The 22,929-nt window shown below is 35.4% G+C and overlaps 1 protein-coding gene across 1 annotated transcript in view; it reads right to left on the bottom strand.

The window, feature by feature from the left end:
• The window catches only part of Smp_133620 (putative leucine-rich repeat-containing protein), a gene marked incomplete at both ends in the record, with an annotated part of 28,627 nt that extends 5,904 nt beyond the window's left edge, over positions 1 to 22,723 (bottom strand). Inside the window, 12 exons of the mRNA XM_018796336.1 lie at positions 748 to 846; positions 5,597 to 5,848; positions 7,508 to 7,689; positions 10,515 to 10,755; positions 12,215 to 12,382; positions 13,884 to 14,011; positions 16,527 to 16,574; positions 17,933 to 18,097; positions 19,796 to 19,880; positions 19,939 to 20,127; positions 20,174 to 20,227; positions 22,604 to 22,723. Coding sequence (XP_018650559.1) covers positions 748 to 846; positions 5,597 to 5,848; positions 7,508 to 7,689; positions 10,515 to 10,755; positions 12,215 to 12,382; positions 13,884 to 14,011; positions 16,527 to 16,574; positions 17,933 to 18,097; positions 19,796 to 19,880; positions 19,939 to 20,127; positions 20,174 to 20,227; positions 22,604 to 22,723 — 1,731 coding nt within the window. The remainder of the gene's footprint in view (positions 1 to 747; positions 847 to 5,596; positions 5,849 to 7,507; positions 7,690 to 10,514; positions 10,756 to 12,214; positions 12,383 to 13,883; positions 14,012 to 16,526; positions 16,575 to 17,932; positions 18,098 to 19,795; positions 19,881 to 19,938; positions 20,128 to 20,173; positions 20,228 to 22,603) is intronic.
• Between the last annotated feature and the right edge of the window lie 206 nt (positions 22,724 to 22,929).

Genomic DNA, 22,929 nt, shown 5'->3' with positions numbered 1-22,929 from the left:
TATTTATGCATTAATATACAGTTTTAAAGTGTGGATTTGTTATCTTCATAGTTGAAATCATGAGTCAATTGAAGCTAGACCACCATGGAAAACCTGGAAGCACTATACGGCCATTTCGTCCTATTATGGGACTCCTCAGCAGTGAGCATCCACGATCCCGCCTCGCGAGATTCGAACCCAGGATCTACCAGTCCCATAATAGTACGAAACGGCCATCCAGTGCTTCCAGGTTTTTCATGGTGGTCTAGCTTCAATTGACGTATGATTTCAATTATGAAAATACTGAAATCTCCACAAAACCCCTTCTGTGGATTTGTTACCAAACAAAACTGTAAATCTATTGATATACAATAGATTTAATTTGTTTCGAAATGAAATTACCGCTTCGATATTTTAAATATTTGTGAATTTTGAGTTTGAGGCCGAAAATAATCCCAACTTCTATCGATACTTCTAAATGTATGTACTTCTTCTAACTCGGCCTTCGGTCCCATAATAGAAAACAAGTCGTAATGCAGAGGTAGTAGTGTATAACTCAAACACTTAAAGCTTATATACATGGATTATCAGACCACAACTCAAACCAAATCTGAAATCATACTTTACAAACAATCATATCATATATAGGTGGTATAGAATGAAGAAAACAGTACGAAACTAATAAACCATAAGTAAGAAGTAGTAAGTCGTGTAACAATAATTAGCAGTTATAAAAGTTAGCTAGTTTATTATTATTATGAAACTGACCTTATCAAGTAATTCGACAGGTTTTGAATTCAATACACGTTGATATTGAACTAACCAAAAGTCCAATTGGTTGTCTTTCTTTTGTTGTTCGATTTCTTCCTTTAATATAAAGATGTATTTAAGTAAAAGTGTGCATAATTGATGTACGATGATTGGTCGATCACTTAGTATAGTGTACGATATCATATTTGTTTGATTCCTACAGGAGTTCAGTCGTGTTCCTAAGAGCTCAACGGTAACGTCTCAGACTGCAGAGTTGGATGGTATGGGTTTAAATCCCATATATAACATCAGTTTTCTCAAGATTATGGGTATACCATGTTGATATATGTCAACTAGCACAAAACTCGATTTACAAAGAGTTTTTGGCCGACTACCTCTAACCAACTAACATCTCAGAAATACTGAACTGACTAAAAAGCTACAAGAAAAACCGTAAATAAACATATACTCTGTTGTATGTCTGGGTTCTTATAAATTACTTACTTACTCCTGTTACCCCTCGTCGAGGAGCATAGGCCGCACACCAGCACTCTCCATCCAATCCTCTCCCGGGCAATCCTTTCCAGTTAACAATTATCCTTTTGATATCTGCTTCGATTTCTCAGCGTAATGTGTTCTTTGGCACTCCCCTTTTCCGCTTCCCTTCACCATTCCAAGTTAGGACTTGCCTCGTGATGCAGTTTGGTGATTTTCTCAGTGTATGTCCTATCCACTTTCAACGTCTTTCCCTCATTTCCTCTTCAGCTGGAAGCTGGTTTGTCCTCTCCCAAAAAAAACTGTTGCTGATGATATCCGGCCAACGGACATTGAAAAGCTTGCGTAGACAACTGTTTATAAATACTTGTACCTTCTTGACGATGGGTGTATTAGTTCTCCACGTGTCAGCTCCGTACAGTAGAACTGTCTTGACGTTCGTATTGAAGATTCTCACTTTAGAGTTAGTTGACAGCTGTTTTGAGTTTCATATGTTCTTCGATTGCAAGAATGCGGCCATTGCTTTCCCAATCCTCGCCTCTACGTCTGCATTAGATTGTCCTTGTTCGTCAATGATGCTTCCCAGGTACGTGAATGTTTCCACATCTTCCAGAGTTTATCCACTAAGTGTGACTGGGTCGGTGTTCTCTGTATTGTATTTGAGAATCTTGCTTTTTCCTTTGTGTATGTTGAGGCCTATTGATGCACAGGCTGCTGCCACACTAGTTGTCTTCGTATGCATTTGTTCGTATGTAAGGGATAGAAGAGTCAGGTCATCTGAGAAGTCCAAACCGTCTAATTGAATCTAAGAAGTCCATTGTATTCCGTGCTTACCCTCAGATGTCGAAGTCTTCATAATCCAGTCAATCACCAGAAGAAAGAGGAATGGGGAGAGTAGACAGCCTTATCTGACTGCGGTCATTACTGGAAATGCATCTGTCGGTTGTCCTCCATGAACAACTTTGCATTGTAGTTCGTCGTATGAGTTCTGGATAATGTTGACAATCTTCTCAGGAACTCCATATTGACGAAGAAGTTTCCATAATGTTCTCCGGTCCACGCGGTCAAACGCCTTCTCATAGTCAATGAAGTTGATGTATAGTGACGAGTTCCACTCAACTGATTGTTCGACGATGATCTGTAATGTCGCAGTTTGATCTGTACACGACCGATTCTTACGGAATCCAGTTTGTCGATCTCGAAGTCGAGCGTCTACTGCATCTTTCATCCGGTTCAGCAACACTTTGTTGAAAACTTTTCCTGGTACTGACAACAAAGTGATGCCTCTGTAATTCTTACATTTGCTCAGATCTCGTTTCTTTGGTACATTGATGAGGTATCCTTCTTTTCAGTCTGTCCGTCGGCAGTTGTTCTTCCTTCCAAATCTTCCTGAATAAAAGGTGGAGCACCTTTGCAGCTGCTTTTATGTCTGACTTCAGTGCTTCAGCTGGTATATTGTCAGGTTCTGCTGCCTTCCCACTCTTGTTTTGTTTGATGGCCATCTTGACTTATTCGATCGTTGGTGGAGTGACATCTATAGGAAGGTCTGTGTGTGCTGCTTCGATGTCCGGTGGATTCAATGGAGCTGGTCTATTCAGCAGTTCCTTGAAGAATTCTGCCCATCTTTTCCTCTGTTCTTGAATCTTAGTGATTATCTTGCCTTCCTTATCCTTGAGCGGTCTCTCTGATTTACTACATTCCCCAGTCAGTTTCTTTGTCATGCCATACAGTTGTCTCATATTCCCTTCTCTTGCAGCTTTTTCCGCCGTCGTTACTGGCTATTTCAAATACTTTTGCTTGTCGGCTTTAATACTTTTCTTCACTTTCCTGTTTGCTTCTGCGTAGTCTGCTTGTGCTTTGACTTTCTCTGCTCGTGTTCGGCTGTTGTTAATTCCTAGTTTCTTGTTCTTCCTTTCTTGAATCTTGTCCAGGGTTCCCATAGAGATTCATTCCCTATGATGATGCTTCTTGAGGCTCAGTACTTCCTGACACGTTGAAGTTAATGTTTTTTTTTATCACTTTGCAGTTTTCCTCCATTGTAGTTTCTTGTTCTTTCAGTAGATCCTGTAGGGCTTGAAACCTTTTGTTGAGAGTTATCTTGAATTCGTTGAGTTTTTAGTATCTAGAAGGAAGGTTGTATTGAACCTTTGTAATGCTGTTCCCCCAGTTGTCTAGTGTTTTTTCTAGCCTCAGTTTCATCTTGGCCACAACCAGGTGGTGATCTGAAGCTAGGTCAGCTCCTCTCCTGGTTCTCACATCTTCCATTGTCCTTCGGAATTGTTGATTGATACAAATATGATCTATCTGGTTCTCTGTGGTGTGGTCTGGTGAGATCCATGTAGCTTTGTGTATGCGTTTGTGTGGAAATATTGTGCCGCCTATAACCAATTTGTTGAATGCACAGAGATTTGTGAATCTCTCCCCATTTTCATTCCTCTCTCCCAGTCCATGTCGTCCAATTATATCTTCATATCCTGTGTTGTCCACTACGACTTTAGCATTTAGGTCGCCCATTAGGATGGTGAGGTCCTTTCGTGAGCACTTTGCTATGATTGATTGCAGCCTTGAGTAGAACTGATCTTTATCGTCGTCGTTGCTATAATTGGTGGGTGCATAACATTGGATAACATTCATTGTGATCCTCTCCTTCTTTGCTTTGAATGATGCTTTGATAATTCTGGATACATGAGATTCCCATCCTACAAGTGCATTTCGTGCTCTTCCAGACAGCATTAGAGCATCTCCCTGAGTGTGTGGAGCATTTTCCTCTTCGTGACCAGAGTACAACAACATCTCTCCCGTATCTAGCCTTTGCTGTTTTAGCTTGTGTCTAATGGGTTTCGCTGATTCCGAATACTGCCAATTTGTATCTCCTCATTTCCTTTGCTATTTGACTGGTCTTCCCTGTCTCCCACATTGTCCGGACGTTCCATGTACCTATAAAGAGTGTTGCTTTGGGTGTTAGAAGGGGCATCGGCCTCGTGACTTCCCAAGAATCTCGGCTTTCATCATGAGGCGTCATAATTCTTCCTTCAACTCCCAGGGCTGAGTTTAAATGGTTTGAATTATTTTTTCTGGTTAGCGTTTTTTTTTAGCAAGTTAGTTTTTCTAGGGGATGGGGTCGCTAACCCCATGCCCGACCCTCCTCCTTCACCCGGTCTTGGGACCGGCAGTAACTCTAGAAGAGCTATAGACGGAGTTTCTTAGAAATTAGTTTCCATATAATAAGAGTTAAGTTATTTCTATAAAAGATGAAATAATATAAACAGATATATATATATATATATTCTTTGAATATGTAGAGATAACGTACAATTGCAGTTCAACGATATCACGTGTCACCAAATTAACGAAATTACAATGGATAATTAGTTAAACTGGATCATGAAACATAAGTTTATGAGGAATCACAGAATACAGTGAAATGAACTGTACGTTAGATAAATTAGTATTTTACCTTAGATATGATGATAAATTTGTCATTTACAGAAGTCAGCAATGTTCTCTTCGAATGTACTAATGTATAACTTAGTAGCTACTTTACACTCATACATATGAAAGTATATTTCACTATAGAAAACCACTATATATCTAGTAAAGCACTCCCATCAGTGTAATTCAAATAGTAAAATCTATTTTGAGTAAAATAGCTTCCCTCTTGTAGAAAACTCGGTTTGTTTATTAAGAAAACCAGTATTTTGCTGAAGAAATTAAGGACAAATTAGTTATGTCAGAGAAATGACTGCATGGCAACCGATAACAACAGACAATCATTAATAGGTAATGTGAACGAAAACACAATAAATAGGAGAGATTAGAGTATAGTAGGGAAAATGGTCTGATGGATTCTCCACTTACTCAATATATTTGAACTATACGTGAATCTAACTTGTGTGAAACAATCAAATAATTTGTGACCTCATCATGTCTCTTCAGTAAATCATATTGACTTATTTATATTACTAAAATCATAAACTGATTTGGGATGGTAAAAGTTATATATATATATATATATTAGGACATAAATTGGGCTATAGCATGTCTTATACCGAATTATGTTAGGGCACGTTGATTGGCCCATTATTAGCCAAACGGCGCTGTTGGATAACTGGAAAAGGTTCACGAATCTTCAAAAGTAAAATTATAAATATGCTGAGGTTTTCCTCATTGTGATTCATTCTCATTTAAATTGGTTCATTTGGAGTATAATCATGTACCTGACCAAACCGTGTTCGGATCTCGAGGACTAAGTCAAGAGAGGTACAGTGTTCAAAAAATACTAAGCTATAAGGGTATCTGGATAAGACAAGGAAATACTTAACAAAACCTATTACTAAGATCAACAGAATAACATTAATACAACAAGACTTACCAAACGTTTTCGTAATTCCTTTTGACGATCTTGTTGTTCATCTAATAATTGAGTTAATAATTGTAGTAGTTCAGATCTACACTCATCAAGAACACGTTGATTAACCTCAGTACGTTGATTAATACGTGACCTTTCAGCTAAGGTAAGCCGGCAAAGTTCTTCTTCTATTAAGCATATCTCTTTTTGTAATCTTACGGCTTGACTATCCTTTTGGCGTTGTAACTGAGCAAAAGCTTCTTTTTGAACACTTTCCTTTATGAGAAGTATTTTTAAAGAAAAAGAACTCATATTTAATATAAATCATAGTTATTACGGTATGGATCATTTGGAATTCAATCTTCTACAATGGAAACTGGTCGAATTGGTTCACAGATGGGTAAAAAGCGAAAAGTGTGTATGTATGTGGGGGATGGAGCTTAACGTTCCTTATTATTATTATTATTATTAAATATACATTACCTGATTTCAGAGACATAATGTTGCTCATAGCTTCAAATTTGACCTAGCGACTACTAGCATGTTTTGTCAAGGCTAGTTCTCTTCTGGCTAACATAATAAATTAAGGTAGATAGTGTAGTGGTCAGGTAAGCATAAATATTACAACCAACAAAATAATACACTTTATTCATTGAAATGAATTATACAACTTCGGAGTAGGAATTTTTAATTACCTCTACAGTATCCTTATCCTATAATAAGTTCGGTTTATAGACATACAGGAATAACAAGCTCCTCGTACTAAATACAAACTATGAGCTTTCTCTTTCTCTCTCTCTCTCTGTTATAATTTAAATGAATAAATAATCTCCATCTTTTCATGGATCAAAGATAAAGCTATGAAGTCTACTAATGCGATGAATTCTGATTCGATGAACAAAATTTCAATTATTATCAGAAGGGTTTTTTGTGGAGATTTAGTATTTTCATAGTTGAAATCATGAGTCAATTGAAGCTAGACCACCATGAAAAACCTGGAAGCACTGGACGGCCGTTTCGTCCTATTGTGGGACTCATTCCTCAGCAGTGCACATCCACGAACCCGCTCTCGGGAGATTCGAACCCAGGACCTACCAGTCTCGAGCCGAAGACCTTAACCGATAAACCACTGAGACGGCATACGATGGTGTTAATGTCTAACTTCAACCAACCCACGAAGTTGAGCAACTGTTCGCCAATTGTCTTCAGTGAGTTCCTATCTCACAACAGACGTAGTTTGAACTCCATTGGTCACTGCTTCTCACTAGAACTCCAGGATTTACCTCTTGAAGTCAGTCACTAGTTAGCATATGATTATTATTATCAGAAGGGTTTTTTGTGGAGATTTAGTATTTTCATAGTTGGAAGCGTGAGTCAATCGATGCGCACTGCTGAGGAGTCCCATAATAGGACGAAACGGCCATCCAGTGGTTCCAGGTTTTCCCTGGTGGTCTAGCTTCAATTGACTCATGATTTCAACTATGAAAATTTCGATTGTTAAAATGAAAGAAAAGAATTTCAATCGATAGACCATAATATAATGAAATAATGTGGCTGAGAGATAGCTGTTCATGAAGCCGAATTATTAATGTAATGCTGCTCCCAATTGAACTGATATCAAAATACAAGGAACCTTTGCAGTAGGATAAGTTTTTACTTCTTACAGAATAATAGGCTTGTAAACAAAGTATCGAATAACCATATTTAGAAGTCACCTAAAAAATAAACGATTAGAGGATATGAAAACAACAGTGGCTATTCCATCTTCAATGAAATCAATGTCTAACTATTAGCCTTAATTACTGTCCTGCCATATTAATCATGCAAAAATAAGTATTTTGAATGAAATTAACTAGTCTAATTGAATGAGAAACTTAACAAAAACTCCCTTTTGTATATAAGAAAAAAGAAAAGTTAAACTATCATTTCACTTACCTCTAGCATAAGATTAAAGGTTAATTTTGTATGATCAGCACGTTTATTTGCTAAAATTTGTTGAACATATTCACTAGTAAAATCTTGATTATTTGAAAGACTATGAAGTTTAATTGAATTCAAGTTCATTGTATGAATTGCATAAGCGTTATCTGTAACTAACAACATTTCTTGCATTGAAGCTGTTTAAATAAAATTTTGTTAACACAAACAAAGCATCATTCACAGTTTCCTATCTAACTGATTAAAAATACAAATTGTTAGCGGGAAATAATAAATCGGATTAAGGCATGTTATATGCATGATCGTGATGGTGCACGCTGATTGGCTAATTCTAAACCAATCAGCTCTGGCAAATTATTGGAGAAAACATCTAGAAGCTTCTTTATACATATACAATAAATATATGAACGTTTTTCCTAACGATTGATTGTTGTACACCTACCCTTGTTATTTTGAATACAATTTCGTTCCTGTTCAATGTGTTCTGATTTTTAGGGGTCTTGTCGAGTGTCATTGTATAAGAATACTAAGCACTAGGAGTAGCTGGGTCGTTTATTAACAAAAACAATTATAACACCAATAATGATGATGATTATCAAACAGAACCTAAGAATTACCTATTAACTAAGATATCTAAATATGACAAGTTAAACTAGCAACCATTTTTTTTACTAATACAACCAATAATTTGATTACATTTAGACAACCAACATTACAGTTTTTTCCCATGACTATAACTTGATGATAAGCAATAAAATAAAAATGACTGTTTACCAAAGTACTGTAACAAGTGTTGAAACAGGTGGCTGAAAACACTTCACATTCATTTAGAATATCACAGGTTTTTTTCCATCGGATCTACCACGAATTGACCAACTAATCGTGGATGTGCATTGCTGAGGAGTCCCATAATAGGACGAAACGGCCGTCCAGTGCTTCTAGGTTTTCCATGGTGGTCCAGCTTCAATTGACTCATGATTTCAACTATGAAAATACTAAATTCTTCACAAAACCCCTTCTGACCAACAAAGTATTATCAAAGGCTACCTCACAAACAGTGTCGATAAAAGCTGCCATACATAAACCTGTATGTATGTAAACAACTTACAGTTAAAGATCATTTCAGCTGTTTGACAAGATAATGGATTACTTTACTGTATCGTTTTCAGTGATATACTATTACTATTTAAAATTAATGATCATTATTCTATGATATTCAGAGTCTGTTAAAACATAATAAAGAATATGATAACATGCTAAAATGTAGTGGCATGTCTGTCATGATATATTGTAGTTTGGTCTACTTATATCCATATAAGTAGTATATGGTGATGGTTAGACATAGAATGTATTTTGGCAGAAGACCGACAAGGAAAGAACCGAAATGATGCGCAATTGGTGGGAAATGCATGAACAATGGAATTAGAGAAGATGAACTGATATTTACAGAAGGAACAGTTAAGATTGAGACAATTGATTGATAATTTGCAAATTAACTGTTGATTGTATGGTTATCAGAATTTAGTGAGATAGTCTGTAACTTTTGCTTAAATACATTCCATTGTCCCCAGTCGTGTTTTGTTCACTACAATATGACTATATTATGTAGTGAATATTCGCAGAAATAGAATTAAACAATTGTTTAGTGTATTTCTTAGGATTTTCAACAGTTCCCAAGTTAGAAATTTATCCATCAAATCCGTTAAAATAATTTCATAACTATTTCTTTTGGTCCACTTTGTTTATTGGTATAGTTGAAGGACTTTTTTGAGTTTGTCACAAATCGATTCCAGTTTGGGTATCACGAAAAACTAAGAAACACTACACAGCAGTTTCGTCCTAGTATTAGACTCCTCAGCAGAATGCTAGGGGTCGAACACAGGACCTAAAGGTTTGGCAGTCAACGCTGTTAGAACCAGTGGGTTGGCTTCTGATGGTGCAATTTCAAATAGAATCGATTTGCCATATAGTGTTATGATCATTCAATACCATCGGTAACAACTGCTCAACTCTTGATATGTCTAAACTTCACTTGTTGTAATATTCCCAATTAAACTTCAGAAATAAATTTCGAATCAAATCATTGGGGAGTACGAAATAATAATATTATTGTATTCCATGATTTATATCAATGCCCTGACTGAGATCAATCTGTGACGGACACAACCTACTACCTTTAATGTTAATTTTGAGTTTTATAATAAGACAAGAAGAACGTATATTTCGATAGAAAGTGAAACTGAACGTAAAGAGGTTTATTTAAAGAAGCTTCCAACATCTTAACTCATATCCCAGTATCGATTAGCTAAAAAACAAATCAATCGACATACTCGGAAAATTTTCACACTGACTATGTAAGTTATATAGCTAGGAACTGATCTATCTAACAGATAGCTAAAAGTAATATTCACAATCTAACGAACTAGATAAATATTTATCAAACAAATTTAAGATATCCACCCTCCTCCAGTCTAATAATGAAAAAGCTATTATACAGTTTAAAAGGAAATACTGAGAAATTATAAGAGCAAGGTGGACATTTATTTTACACCCTGTTGGGGAGATACAAAGTATTTCTCGAAAAAGTTCAGAGGGACCCTCTGGGAAGCCTTTTTTCCCAATCGCCGTTGAGTGGAAGTCTCTCAGAAACATCTAGAAAGTGAAGAGTCATGTGTCACACTTCTGCTTGGATGATTACCTATCATGATACTATGTTTAGTATAGGTCCAGAAGCTTCTATAAGTCCAAAACCATTTGAAATACCATAAATACCTTTGATTTTCTGTACATGGACTGACTTTGGAGTAAAACGTTCTTTCCACACTTCGCACCTTTCCTCTTGTATTCAAGTTGTCATTTATATTTAGTTGAGGTTATTAAAAGAGCTTAGGAAACTGATGCAAGAGTTCAGTTAGAAGACTTATCACATACACACACACAATCACCAAAAACTATTTAAAAAGAGAGCTAACATAGAATAGGAGAAAAAAAGACAAAAACAAACCTAGGATTTCGTTTCGTTTCGATTGTGACAAAGATGTATAATCAGTAGAACTAAACTGATGTGCATTGAACACATCTTCCATCTTCTCTATTAACTTTGCTGATTTATTAATTGCCAATATTTGTTTGATTATATCAGCAGCATTTTGTTCAGCTAGTGTAACATTAGAAATTAATGCACAACGTTGTTGTTTTCGTTTATCTTGTATAGCAGATAATTCAGCACAAACACGTGCTTCTTCCTTTCAACAAGAGAAGATTTTAAAAAAAGTACACAAATATATTTTTAACAGGCAGTTAACGTATAAACGTTTATTTATTGAACTAAATATGCCGTTAAATTACTTCACTGTATATATACAATGGAATATTCAATAAACATTTACAGAAGAGGATAATGGTCGATGAAGCTTAAGTTATCAAATGAAAACGCAGAACCGATCTATTGAAGTATCTCACTGTTGACCTGAGATTTATAAAGAATTTTAATATGTCTAAATGAAGTCATCACAACAATAAGTTAGCAGTTAGTATTAGTGATGTAGTCAGATAGTGAGTCGAAAATAACGTAAAACCAGGCACATATATGCACAGGTCAAAGTCGTCAACATAGTGGGGTCGAATGATTAAGATTGTGATTGTACCGGTGTCGGTGATATTTTAAAAAAAAATCACGCATAAGAAAAAATGATTCTTGAAAAATCAATGAATAAGAATAGAGAGTATAGGGAAATTTTGAAGTTAAAGATTTAAGGGAAGAGATAGAATGCTTTTGCGTCAGTGTAACAGATTTTAAGCCACATCACCCAGCGTTACCAACCATTGGTCACGATAAATGTCAAAATCACAATCAGGTAGTCTGCACCTACAAACATTGACTTAGATACACAGTCAGTGATTTGATGGAATGAATTTAGGTCTTGACTTGATCACCCATAGCTTTTTACCAACATGCTTCTACACCAGCAAACGTCGCGCGTCCAGGGAGACAGTAAATGAACATACGTAATAAATGTCAGAACCATCCCAGTCAATTCATACCATATCAACGGATTTATCATCACTCCTGATTACTTTACGTTTAACTTCAGCATCGATCAGACGACGATTTCAACATAAGCGACAAATGGCTCGAAGATACATGACTGAAATCCTGAGCTCTACCCTTGCCTTCAACTTTCAGAAGCCATGTTTCTCAGCCATATAGTAATACATAGTGAACTGTTATACAGTATGCTCGGCCTTTAATAGGTAGATGGACATCTCGTCTATATTATTAGCCATGAGAGACTCTTAAATCTGTGAAAAGTTTCAGCTAGACACTAAGCAGCTGGGGTTGATGAAACGTTCAGTATAAGTAAAGTTGCCAGTGTGTCCGACTAATTCATTTCCAACCATTATTTTATGTGATGACGTAGACCAGTGCAAATCCGAGTCACCATTATTAACCTAAACATATTTGTATTTTATTTTCCCTGAATTTTCGTTCTTATTTTTATGGATGACAAGAAATACACTGATGTATTGTTGTATTACTTCCCGTAATGAAACAATCAACACGCTACTGAATGTATCAGTAAAAGATAATCAACACAGTAAACCTCTATGAAATCAAATTTTGGAATTTAATTACTGCATACATGAGAATATGTAAATATTGAGTATGATAGACCATCTTAATCAACCATAAATACTACTTACTTCTGCTAATTGTACAAGTATTTGTTTATTTTGATTCAATTTAGCACTGAATTCTTGTTCGGTCCAACGACTTTCCAATGATTGACGTTCTAATTCTAAGGCTAAAAGATTTTCTTCTTTTCGTTTTTGAGTATAATTAGTTAATGATGATGATGATGGTGTTGATGTCTAGAGAAAATTAAAAATAGACCGATGAATTGACATAAAACAGTTTATTATCGGAATGGAGGTTTGTGGAGATTGCAGTAATTTTAATAGTTAAATTCATGAATCGATCTAAGCAAGACCATCATTGAAAACCTGGATTTTTTAGTTCTAGTGAGAAACTGTGGTCAGTGTAGTCCAATCCGTGTCAGGTGGAAACAGTTATCCACCACAGACAATGAACGAAGGTTTGTGTAAGATCATGGGTTGATTAAAGTTAGATATTAATACCGTTGGATGCCGGCTCAATGGTCTAGAGGTTAAGCATTCGCGTGAAAGACTGAAGATCCTGGACTCAAATCCCGCATACGGGATCGTGGATGCGCACTGCTGAGGAGTCCCATACTAGGACGAAATGGTCGTCCAGTGCTTGCAGGCTTTCAATGGTGATCTAGCTTAGATCGACTCATGAATTCAACTATTAAAATAAACAGGTTAATTAACGCAAATGATTGATTTAATAAAACTATAGTGTATATAGCGAAATTTGTCATATCAGCAATTTGACGGAGGTATCAAAATATAGTACACTGTTGCTTATTTAAATCTGAGCCAATGTATATGGCGGGAACTACAGCAATAGGCAAACCTTTGACAACAATATACGATAAATAAAACTTTTGTCTTGCAAATCTGTCAGTCGGCAACATTAGCTTTTGTGCATGTCGCAGATTTCGTAACAGTATTAGACAGCTTAATGGATTTACCAAACGACGTAGCGAATGAAGAAATCAAAGTATTAACAAATTATTTTGAAGATATTTGAATTTAAAAGTCTACGGGAAGAACGAAGTGATCGAATTTTCCAGAATTTGCAGTGTAAAATTCTCAGTTCCGCTATGGAAAATCTTTCTAAAAGGAAGAATGTGACGGACGGGTCATATAGATTCTTTAAGTCAATTCATTAGCGCTGCACATTCAAGCATATAGGAATTCATTAATGCTCTACAAAAAAGGATTAGTCCAAATGAACTGAAAATGTAGCAGTTCGTTGCAGCGACTAAGAACACAGGATGAAAAATAGAACTATAATAAGGTAAAAGCACGTAATAAAATAGTTATAGAAGACTGAAGAATTAGATGGATACTAAACTGTTTGCATGGTATAGCACAAAATTTGAATTTACACATTTAGAACTGTATTTAAAAGAAGTTATATGATTGGAATGACGTTTACGTCAATATTACAACATCAAGTTTCCTTTTTGATATTCGCTTTTGTGCGAGCAGCCAGTATTGGAAGATGCCTAACCTATACTGTTGTATTGCCGATATTCAAAAATTTACTGATCAACTAATTAATTATCAACCCGTCCAAATAGAAATTATTTTGAATGACTACCAAAATATAACAGGTGATGTATGTAGTTACACCCAAAAAAAATTTATCACTGTTACTAGCATAGAGAAAGTTGATCTTAACAACTGGATTAAACTTTACTGAAATATATTTCAATGAGCTTACATTATTGGAATAACTTTGCATTTTTCGTTCATTCATTTCATTAGAAGTGTTATTCTTATTTGTGGAGGTGTAATTGCTAACCACATTTGTATGATTTGCAACAACATTACAGCATTTCATTCCTTCTTCTGAGAAAAAGAAAAAGGTTAATAATACAAAAAACTTACAATTAAACGAAAAAATTCTTCATTATTTTAATTATAATAAAAAAGATATCTTTACGAAGTAATTAGACCAAGAAAGTAATACATTCATGATTGACAAACATATTAATAACTGTACACTCCTGATAGTAATCATCAACCAAATGCCCTGGTACGACCGAGAGTGGGGAGAGTCTACTCTCCCTCTCCAAATGCTCTCACATGACCACGCATATATAGCCTCTGCCAAAGAAGTCCTACTCACTACCTTCTCGTGGCATTACTGTTGTTTACGAAATTGAGAGGACGAAAAGCGAATACCCGGAGTTTCAACCGGGTTGGTGGACACGGCGAGTCCACCTAGAGGAGTTGGAAAACTCTGATTCCAAATCAATGGTGCACATGGGCTCCAGTATCCTGAGGAAACAAATGGCGTATGAACCAATTATTGGTCACTGGCTACCATCGGACTGCATCTCCTCACGATGCTTCACTGCCTTGTGAATCAGACCTTTAAGTCAAAGGTTCCGGGTGTGGCCCCCTAAGAAAACCACCTGCTTTGGTTTGGGCACCTGGGCAGTATCAGAGCCCTCACACAAATCAAATGAGATTTGTGCGGGGTATATATATCTGGCGCTTCCTTGTACCAATATTTATGTGTTTAAATAAATAAATAGTATGAAACAGATTAAGATGTATTAAATACTGTAAGTTTATTTCATGTGTTGTTTTGGCATAGCTTCTTAGTTTGCTTAGGTAATAGTTTGAACAGTTTAACTATTTGATGCAGATCAGTTTAGTTACATAGATAAAAGACAACTTTTAAGAAAATAGATTCTTGACAATTTATTTAGAATGCTCAATACAAACATAATTTAAGCATACTGATGGGTTCTTTTTTTTTACTAATCAGCACTGATGAATGAATCCAAAAATGTACAAGAAGCCGATCATGTCATTTTTCGATACACAATTGTATTTTTCCGACTTCTCCTTGGAATACATTTTTTGCCTAACTCATCTCCCTCAAACCGTTCAAACTGAGTAAATTACACTTTTGGAAAGAGTTTAGACAGGGTGTAATAATTATCTCCAGTAAATAAATCAACGACTCAATAATTGTATTGGACCTCTAAGCCTTGACTTTTTGTGTGTCGTTTACAACGTCATAATTCCATAGTGATTCTATCTACCACGAAATTTACATTAGAAAAGAGTAGAAGATCATAAGCAGAAAAATAAAGACCTCCACAGTAATAAAATGTAAATAGAAATATTCAAACATATAAGCAAACTCAGGCAACAAAAGCTGTAAGTAATGATGACACTTAGTATTTCCAAATCGCATTACCTATATGGTGTGCTACTTATATCGACACAAGTAGTATATAACGTTAGTCAGGAATAGAATGTATGACAGCAGAAGGTCAAGGAGGAAGGAACGGGAACAGAAAGCAATTGGTGTGGGAATGCAGGAAAAATGAAGTCTGACACGACTAACTGATATATACAAAAGGAACAGTCAATTTCGAGACAATTGGTTGACATTTTGCAAATTAAATCTTTAGTGTATGGTTTGCAGATTTTACTAAGATGTTCTGTAGTTTTGTGTTCAAATACATTCAATTGTACCCACTTGTGTTCTCTTTCACTACACTTAAAACGACAGACATCTTACTTTGATTTTCAACCAGACATAATTCATTGAGTTTTTGATTTCATGCACCACTCAAAACAAAGGTCAAATACCATATGAATTAGTTCTCATGCTCAGTGTAGTCAATTTTATATGAGACTTTTTTAACCTCCTTTTACTTTATTTGATATACCATATCAAAGTAGACGATGATTAGGAAGCCTTTCCCATTCATAACCATTTAAGAGGCAATCGATATTAACAGTCTCAACTTATAACTCCATAACTAATATCAGCGTTGGTTTATTAGTGCAAACATATAAATTCCAACCCTTCGTGTGTAGATTCGAAATGTAAAACATCAATTTCAGAGTTCAGTTAGTTTCACTAACCATCATAAAAAAATGTACGACTCCAAGCCGATTGAGTATGCGAATGTGTATTAGGTAACTGAAATTCACTACAATTTCCCATCAGCTTAGCTTACTTCCATTACACTTCCATTACAGTTTGAAAATATCCATCAAGAAATATTTTTAAGTTACGTATGTCTAGCACTCTTAGTGGCCACGTTTTAAATGCGTTATTTAAAGAGTAAATTACTGTCTCTAGCAAACATTTGAATATCACTCCTATACTGTAGGTGGATTGATTTGAAACGATATAATCATTTCCACTGAATTCTTAATACTTGCCAATCACAAGTCAGTCTGTAAAGTTATATAACGAACAGAATTTGTGAACTATCAAAAAAGGGGAGAATTGATCAATATATAAGACAAAAATATACCTATGAATACGAAGTATGAAAATATGACATAGAAAAGTGGAGAAAAATAAATTAGTACTCTTAGGAAAATATACCTTTAGATAAATAATCCATTATCGCTTCCAGTCCCAGCTTACATATATCTAGAAAAGAATAATCAATATAAAAAGAATATATATTCAATTGGAAATACATAACCCTTGACATTCTGTATTATAATAATAAAATTCCAACAATACTTAAAAGCGCAACTGTGCAATATCATGGATTGATCGAAATTCGACAAGTAAACTGTTGGATGCTAACTTAGAGGTCGATCTAAGGTTAAGCACACCTTGCAAGACTTGAAGACTCTGGGTTCGATCTCCAGTGGTTGGGGTCATAAGTGTGCACTGGTGAGAAGTTTTACACCAAGACTAAAAAGTTATCCAGGGTCTTCTGGTTTGTAATGGGTAAGATCGATCCATGATGTAAATTATAAAATTCGAAAATCTTCACAAACCCCTTATAGTAATAATAATCATGTGCTCACTAGTGGCTAAGTTTGAGAGGTGATTCCTGGTGTCTTAGTGAGAAGCCGTGAATAGTAAAGTCCAACCATGTCAAGTGTAAACCGTTAGATGCTAACTTAATGCTCTGTAATAATAGTAATAATAATAATAATCAATAAGAAGAAGAAAAAGGAAAAGAAAAAAATTTTCCTACCTCTTCTATTAAATGACTTTTCAAATGACATATTTTGAACGCATTTGGGTGGTAATCAATGTAAAAGTTCACTAGTATGACATGTAACACTGTCTATTTATTTATATATGCAATATTTCGATTATTGTAGCACAGAGATTATGGATTTCTAACTGTATAGACAGATAATGAATTTACTGAAAACGATTGTTCGCTCAAGCACCTCTGGCATTTAATTATTCAATACGGAATTTTTCTAGATTGTTTTACTGTTATCTCTTCCAAACGAAAAAACATGTTCCTAAGCTGTAATGGAGTCCTTATGTTCGGGTCTTTATTATGGAAACATTAGTACTGTCTAGTCAAATTATTGATTAGTTCGCTCTGAGGATGTAGGTCAGATGACCTATTTTACCAATGTATCAATGATGAATAAATAAATACCGAGACCGTAACGCTTATTAGTCAGTCCTCCAACTAATTCCAATCCAGTGTCTAATCAAAAGACGAAATTGGCAAACAAATGAAATCCCTACTGTATGGCTGTTTTCTTATATGAATGAACTCATACAACAATATGGTGTAATTTCCTATTCACACACTAAGATAAATAGGAAATTACCAAGTGCGCATAACAGTAAATGAAAATGGAACTATGTGACTGGTCCATAATAGATTAACAACAACCTGTTGCTCCAATTACTTCAGTGTTCTGACTAACTGGCTAGTATCAAACTAGCCGTTTAAACAAGCAGTTTGATTCAAAATTTGTATTCGGCAAATGAACAACACTGAAATTTAATGAGATTACACCCACCTGAAGTAGGATATTGTATATGATCGCAGGAAAGAGTTAATTCTTTTAATTCTTTCAAATAGCATAATTGTTTAGGTAAAGATGATAAAGGATTATTTTTTAAATAAAGTTTAGTAATTTGTTGTAATTTTCCAAACTCTGATGGTAATTCAGTAAGACGATTATCTGTAGAACAATTAAAATAAATTTTTTGATAAAATGTCAACATATTTTTGTTTCTTTTATCTTGAGAGAAAAAGATTTCTAAGTAAACTATGTTATAACTGAGATCTTGAGCGGTTTATTATGCAACCAGAAGTGTTTATTTTTGGATCAATTTGTGATGAACAGTAATAAAATTGCAATGGGATAAACAACTTTAATATGATAAATCAACGAAAATCTGTTAGGATTAAAAAATAGGAGTCCAGGCAGGAGTCATGAGTTACTAATAGGAATGTTATTGTTAGAAGTTGGGGTTAGCAATGTTGAGATTGAGAGTTAGAGACGAGGATTAGATTTAGCGTTTGGAGTGTTAAATAATTTTTTTACCCCTAGAACACCCTTCACTATGCTTTGAATCATCTTAATTACGTCCAGACTGTCTGCATTAGGAGTATTTGTTTCTTGTCATTCAGCGTACGCTCCATTTCACATTCAGTATATAGTCGCATAAAAGATACTTTTAACCGTTTCAAGTATTTGAGAAACTGAGTATACGGAATTTTACTTGCTTCTCAGTAAGATATATGTTATCTTTCACTGGGTTTTGAATTTTGTATACACTCCAATAGATCTCATCTTAAATTTGATTGGTTTGCCCGAATATTATCGTTTTAACGCGGTTCAACCGATTTTTGACCATAAAACAATCGGTATTTAATTTAAAACAACTGAAATATTTTTAAGTACAAGGAATATTGAGTGAAATTTTGCTTTGACAAATGAAGTGTCAACATACTCCTTACAAATCTACAATTCATCATTGAGTATTGGATATTTCCTTAAGTGAGTAGAACAATATTCAATTAGCTTGAAATATTCGTTTATAACCTTACTTAACGAGAAAGAAGGGAACAATAATAAACAACTTCATTCAGAATTGTTTGTTTGAATCTTCCCATTGATGTTTAGAACTGCAACTGGTCAGTCTCGAATTGACATATGTGCATACTGTGAGTATTGCCTCGATATAGCCTTAATTCACAAGCGTGGTAAGCAAAGATGGATAGTGGCTAGCAGTAGAACCCAGGCCGCGTGTTTCGTCCTATGAATTTAAACTTTACCCCATTGCACAAACAAGTGGCTATCAGGACTCAGTGGCCGAGTGAATAACCCGATGGCATTTGAAGCGAAATGTACTGGGTTTGAGTCCCAGAGTGAACATCAACTCTGAGATGCAGACACATCCAGCTGACGAGTCTCAGATAGGACGAAGTGGCGCGCGTCCTGGATTCCACTATTAGCCATTATCCATCTTTGCTAATAATAAACAACGTTATATCCACTATATAAGTTAAAAGTTGCAGTGGCCGTTGCTAAATTGATAGTGGGTTAACTTTTGAAGCGACAAGTACTTGGTTTTGTATCTATGTAAACAAAAGTGCTGAGATGCAGTATCAAATAGGATGAGACCACCGCTCAATGCTATTCATTATCGAAAACACTTACAATGAACTTGTAGTCATAGAAAATTTCGAGGCATCTACTCAAGGAACGCATATACCAAGAGAGAGTGGTTAGATGTAACCTCGAATATCAACAACGGGAAAATATAAACCTCATATACATATAAGAATATCACCCTAAGGATATGTGTGCACAACATTGGGAGAAAATAGTATAGTGTAAAATTATTGTGAAAATCTTTATACTTCAATTTACCTTCAACGTTAAGAAATAAAAGTTGAGAAAGAGACGTTATGGTAGAAGGTAATTTTGATAACAGATTTTTTGAAGCATTTAAAACCTAAATATATAATTTTAGGCTATTAATTTTACCAGAAACAATATGACCAAAATATTACCTGTAAACATTTTAACTCATAAAGACTATCAGGTAATTGTTGAAATTCATTTGAACTTATATCAAGCAATACAATATTTTGAAGGCATGTTAGTTTACCACCGGAATCAAGTTTTTGTAAAGAATTTTGTTGCAAATATAATTTCGTTTTTAGTAAAACTTTAACAAGCGAAAAAGTTCCATCAGGAATCTAAATATTAATTGTAATCCTATCAAATATAAAGTATATATATTACCATTTTAAGTTCACACGAAGATAGGTCAAATATATCATCTGGACGTTCTCGAGCCTAAAATTTATATAGATATAAAAAATAGAATAGGTATGCAATCTCAAAAAGAAAATATTTGTAAATATATTACGAAATACTACGAGATAAAAATACATTCGAAAAACTGGAAACCTAATTTAAAATTTTTAAACAAATACTTCTAATGTCTCAAACCTATTCTCCACGTAAATAGCTTAATAAGAAATACTTAGACACATAAATAACTGGGTTCAAATCATTACACTTGCAAGTAGTACAACACAGAAACTCCATATAAAATGAGGAAGATATTCAAGTCAACAAGAAAAATTTATAAGTATGATAGATTATTATCAATTCATTTATCAGGTACAGATTTGTGTACTTTGCTTGAAGCTAAACTGTAAATGTGAGGGTTAGTAGTGATAGGACGCAGTTACCCGAACCGAAATAGATAGTAGCAGAGTTCGTACAGACTACTTAGTGGCTGGAAGTCAAACACTATTACTACTGAGCCACCGCTTCTCTGATAAGTATGAAGAAACCATTCTTCTGAAGTTTAAACGATAGTTTTAATTAGGTGAATATTTTATTTATTTGAATACAATAACATTGGTTCAAAGATGCACCAAATGCACATGCGCCACACAATAACAATGAGGGTTTGAAGATATAATAATAATTCTTCTATCTGCTTACTAACAAGAGTGAGTGCAAGCGCATGGTCTTGCCAGTTTTGTAAAAGCACTTTGCACCCAGAGAGTGCAAAACATATGCTATACCTAGATCATGATTGCCAACTGATTAAGTGCGAAAATCAGCCTGCTCCTCGAGAGGTAATCTTTCTCGGGTTTTGAACAAACTACGAAGTATGATGGAAGCCAATAGCTTGGACGTGATTGGAACTAGACTTATCCCCCGATGGTTGTTGCAGAAACGACGTGAATTCTTTTTAAAGATAGGGACAACTATTGACTCATTCCATGGTGTTGGAACACTCGGTAACTGCCAGACCTTTGTGAAAAAAACTCAGTCAGTTCCTTGACCGGAAGGTCGCCACCATCTCTTAAAGGAGCCGGAAGTAAGTCATTTGAGTCTGGTGATTCGTGGCACTTCAAGATTTGAAGCTCCTTGTGGACTTTTGTCTTGTTAGGTGGGTCAGTTGTCACATGTCATGCAGGATAAGACAGTCTGATCGATGTTGTCGGGGCAGCAGACCAGTTGGACTAATCCTCGAAAAACTCTGCCTATCATCGAAGACGTTGATAGATGTTGGTGATTAGCATCCCATAATCTTCACAGATTGTTCCACTCACACCAGACTTCTCACTGTTGGTGACTCGGATGAATTGAAAGAGCTTCCGGAAATTACCAAATGCAGCTGCTGTTTCTGGCTCTGTAGCATGCTCCACCCACCAGGCTTTCCGGTCCTTATGCAAACCTTGTACAATCCCGTTACACATCAATCTTCGTTTATGGTCAAAGCCGCGGTCATCCGGAGTAGATTGACGTGCTTCAATGAATTGTAAGGAGCTTGTAATTAAAAATCGGCTAACGGCAGCGATAAAAAGGAAGTTCTTTGCAGCAAAACTGAGAGTAACGTTCACTATTAGGAACCTGTTCTCTGAATCGGTAAAAGATAAGCTTCCCCATCTGTTCGCCTTCATGTGCATTTACCAGTTTACCTGCTCTTGTAGAGCAAGGTACATAAACCGTTGTCAGCGCTTGCTTTCAGTTCAAAAACGAGAACATGTCTCAATGTGGTTCTACAAGGGTGAGAGAAGCAGTTAGTTACATTCTTGAACACCTGATCGACCCTAATCAATCTACCGATCCACAGGTTGATTTTTAGGTTGTTTACACAATTCGTCCAAAGCTACCTAGATTTATTCGCATTCAACTCCTCAAATCAGCAGAAGCTCTTACAAACAATGAGTTGAAGCCAGGACTGTGAATACAAAAGAATTACATCCTATCGTTATCATGACATTGGCCTTGAACTAATATTATCGTTACTATTATTTTTATTTTAAATTTCGTGTTTGGAAATATCCCCTTCACTATTTACTTATGTTTCATATTCTCATGGTTTTATTTACCATTGTTTCTGATATCACTTCATTTCATTTTCACTCCTCCATTACCGTCAATTATTGTGACAAGCACATTCTAATTATCTTAATTTACTCAGCTTCGCTCAAAGGTCGTTCATAAATTATAGTTTCACCTCTTTTCCTTATAGTGTACTGACTTACTGACGTGCATGTGACGCGTTGGAACTAATGAAGCAATATTCGTGAGGACCTGTTCGATATCATATGCACTTACTAGTGAGGACATATGCTTAGATAATAAGCTATTACCTATATCTTCTTTTGAAGACCTTCGTAAATGACAGTAGGGCATTGAACCTACAATAAAAATATGTAACGAGCATTTGTCTGTTGTTGATCTCCTTATAAACTGTGATGTTATTTCCCATAAATAGATATATTTATCCACATATCGTTTTTTAAAGTATTTGATAGCAGTCATCGTGCTTTACAATGGAAATAATGGTGAATATATATGGAGCTTAGGACTATAGTCCTAAAATGTCAGCAAGCTTGAGTGAAATTAGTACAAATATAAAGCTGCTGCTCTCAAGGTTCAGTGACTGCCAAGATCCGCGTCAATTTGACTGTGGACTATTCAGCCAACAGTTCCCTTTGTCATCTGAAGAGGAACTGGGAACTTTGGAC

Source organism: Schistosoma mansoni, chromosome 2, assembly GCF_000237925.1.
Source record: "Schistosoma mansoni strain Puerto Rico chromosome 2, complete genome".
Lineage (NCBI taxonomy): Eukaryota > Metazoa > Platyhelminthes > Trematoda > Strigeidida > Schistosomatidae > Schistosoma > Schistosoma mansoni.
This window is presented reverse-complemented; position numbering and strand designations above follow the sequence as displayed.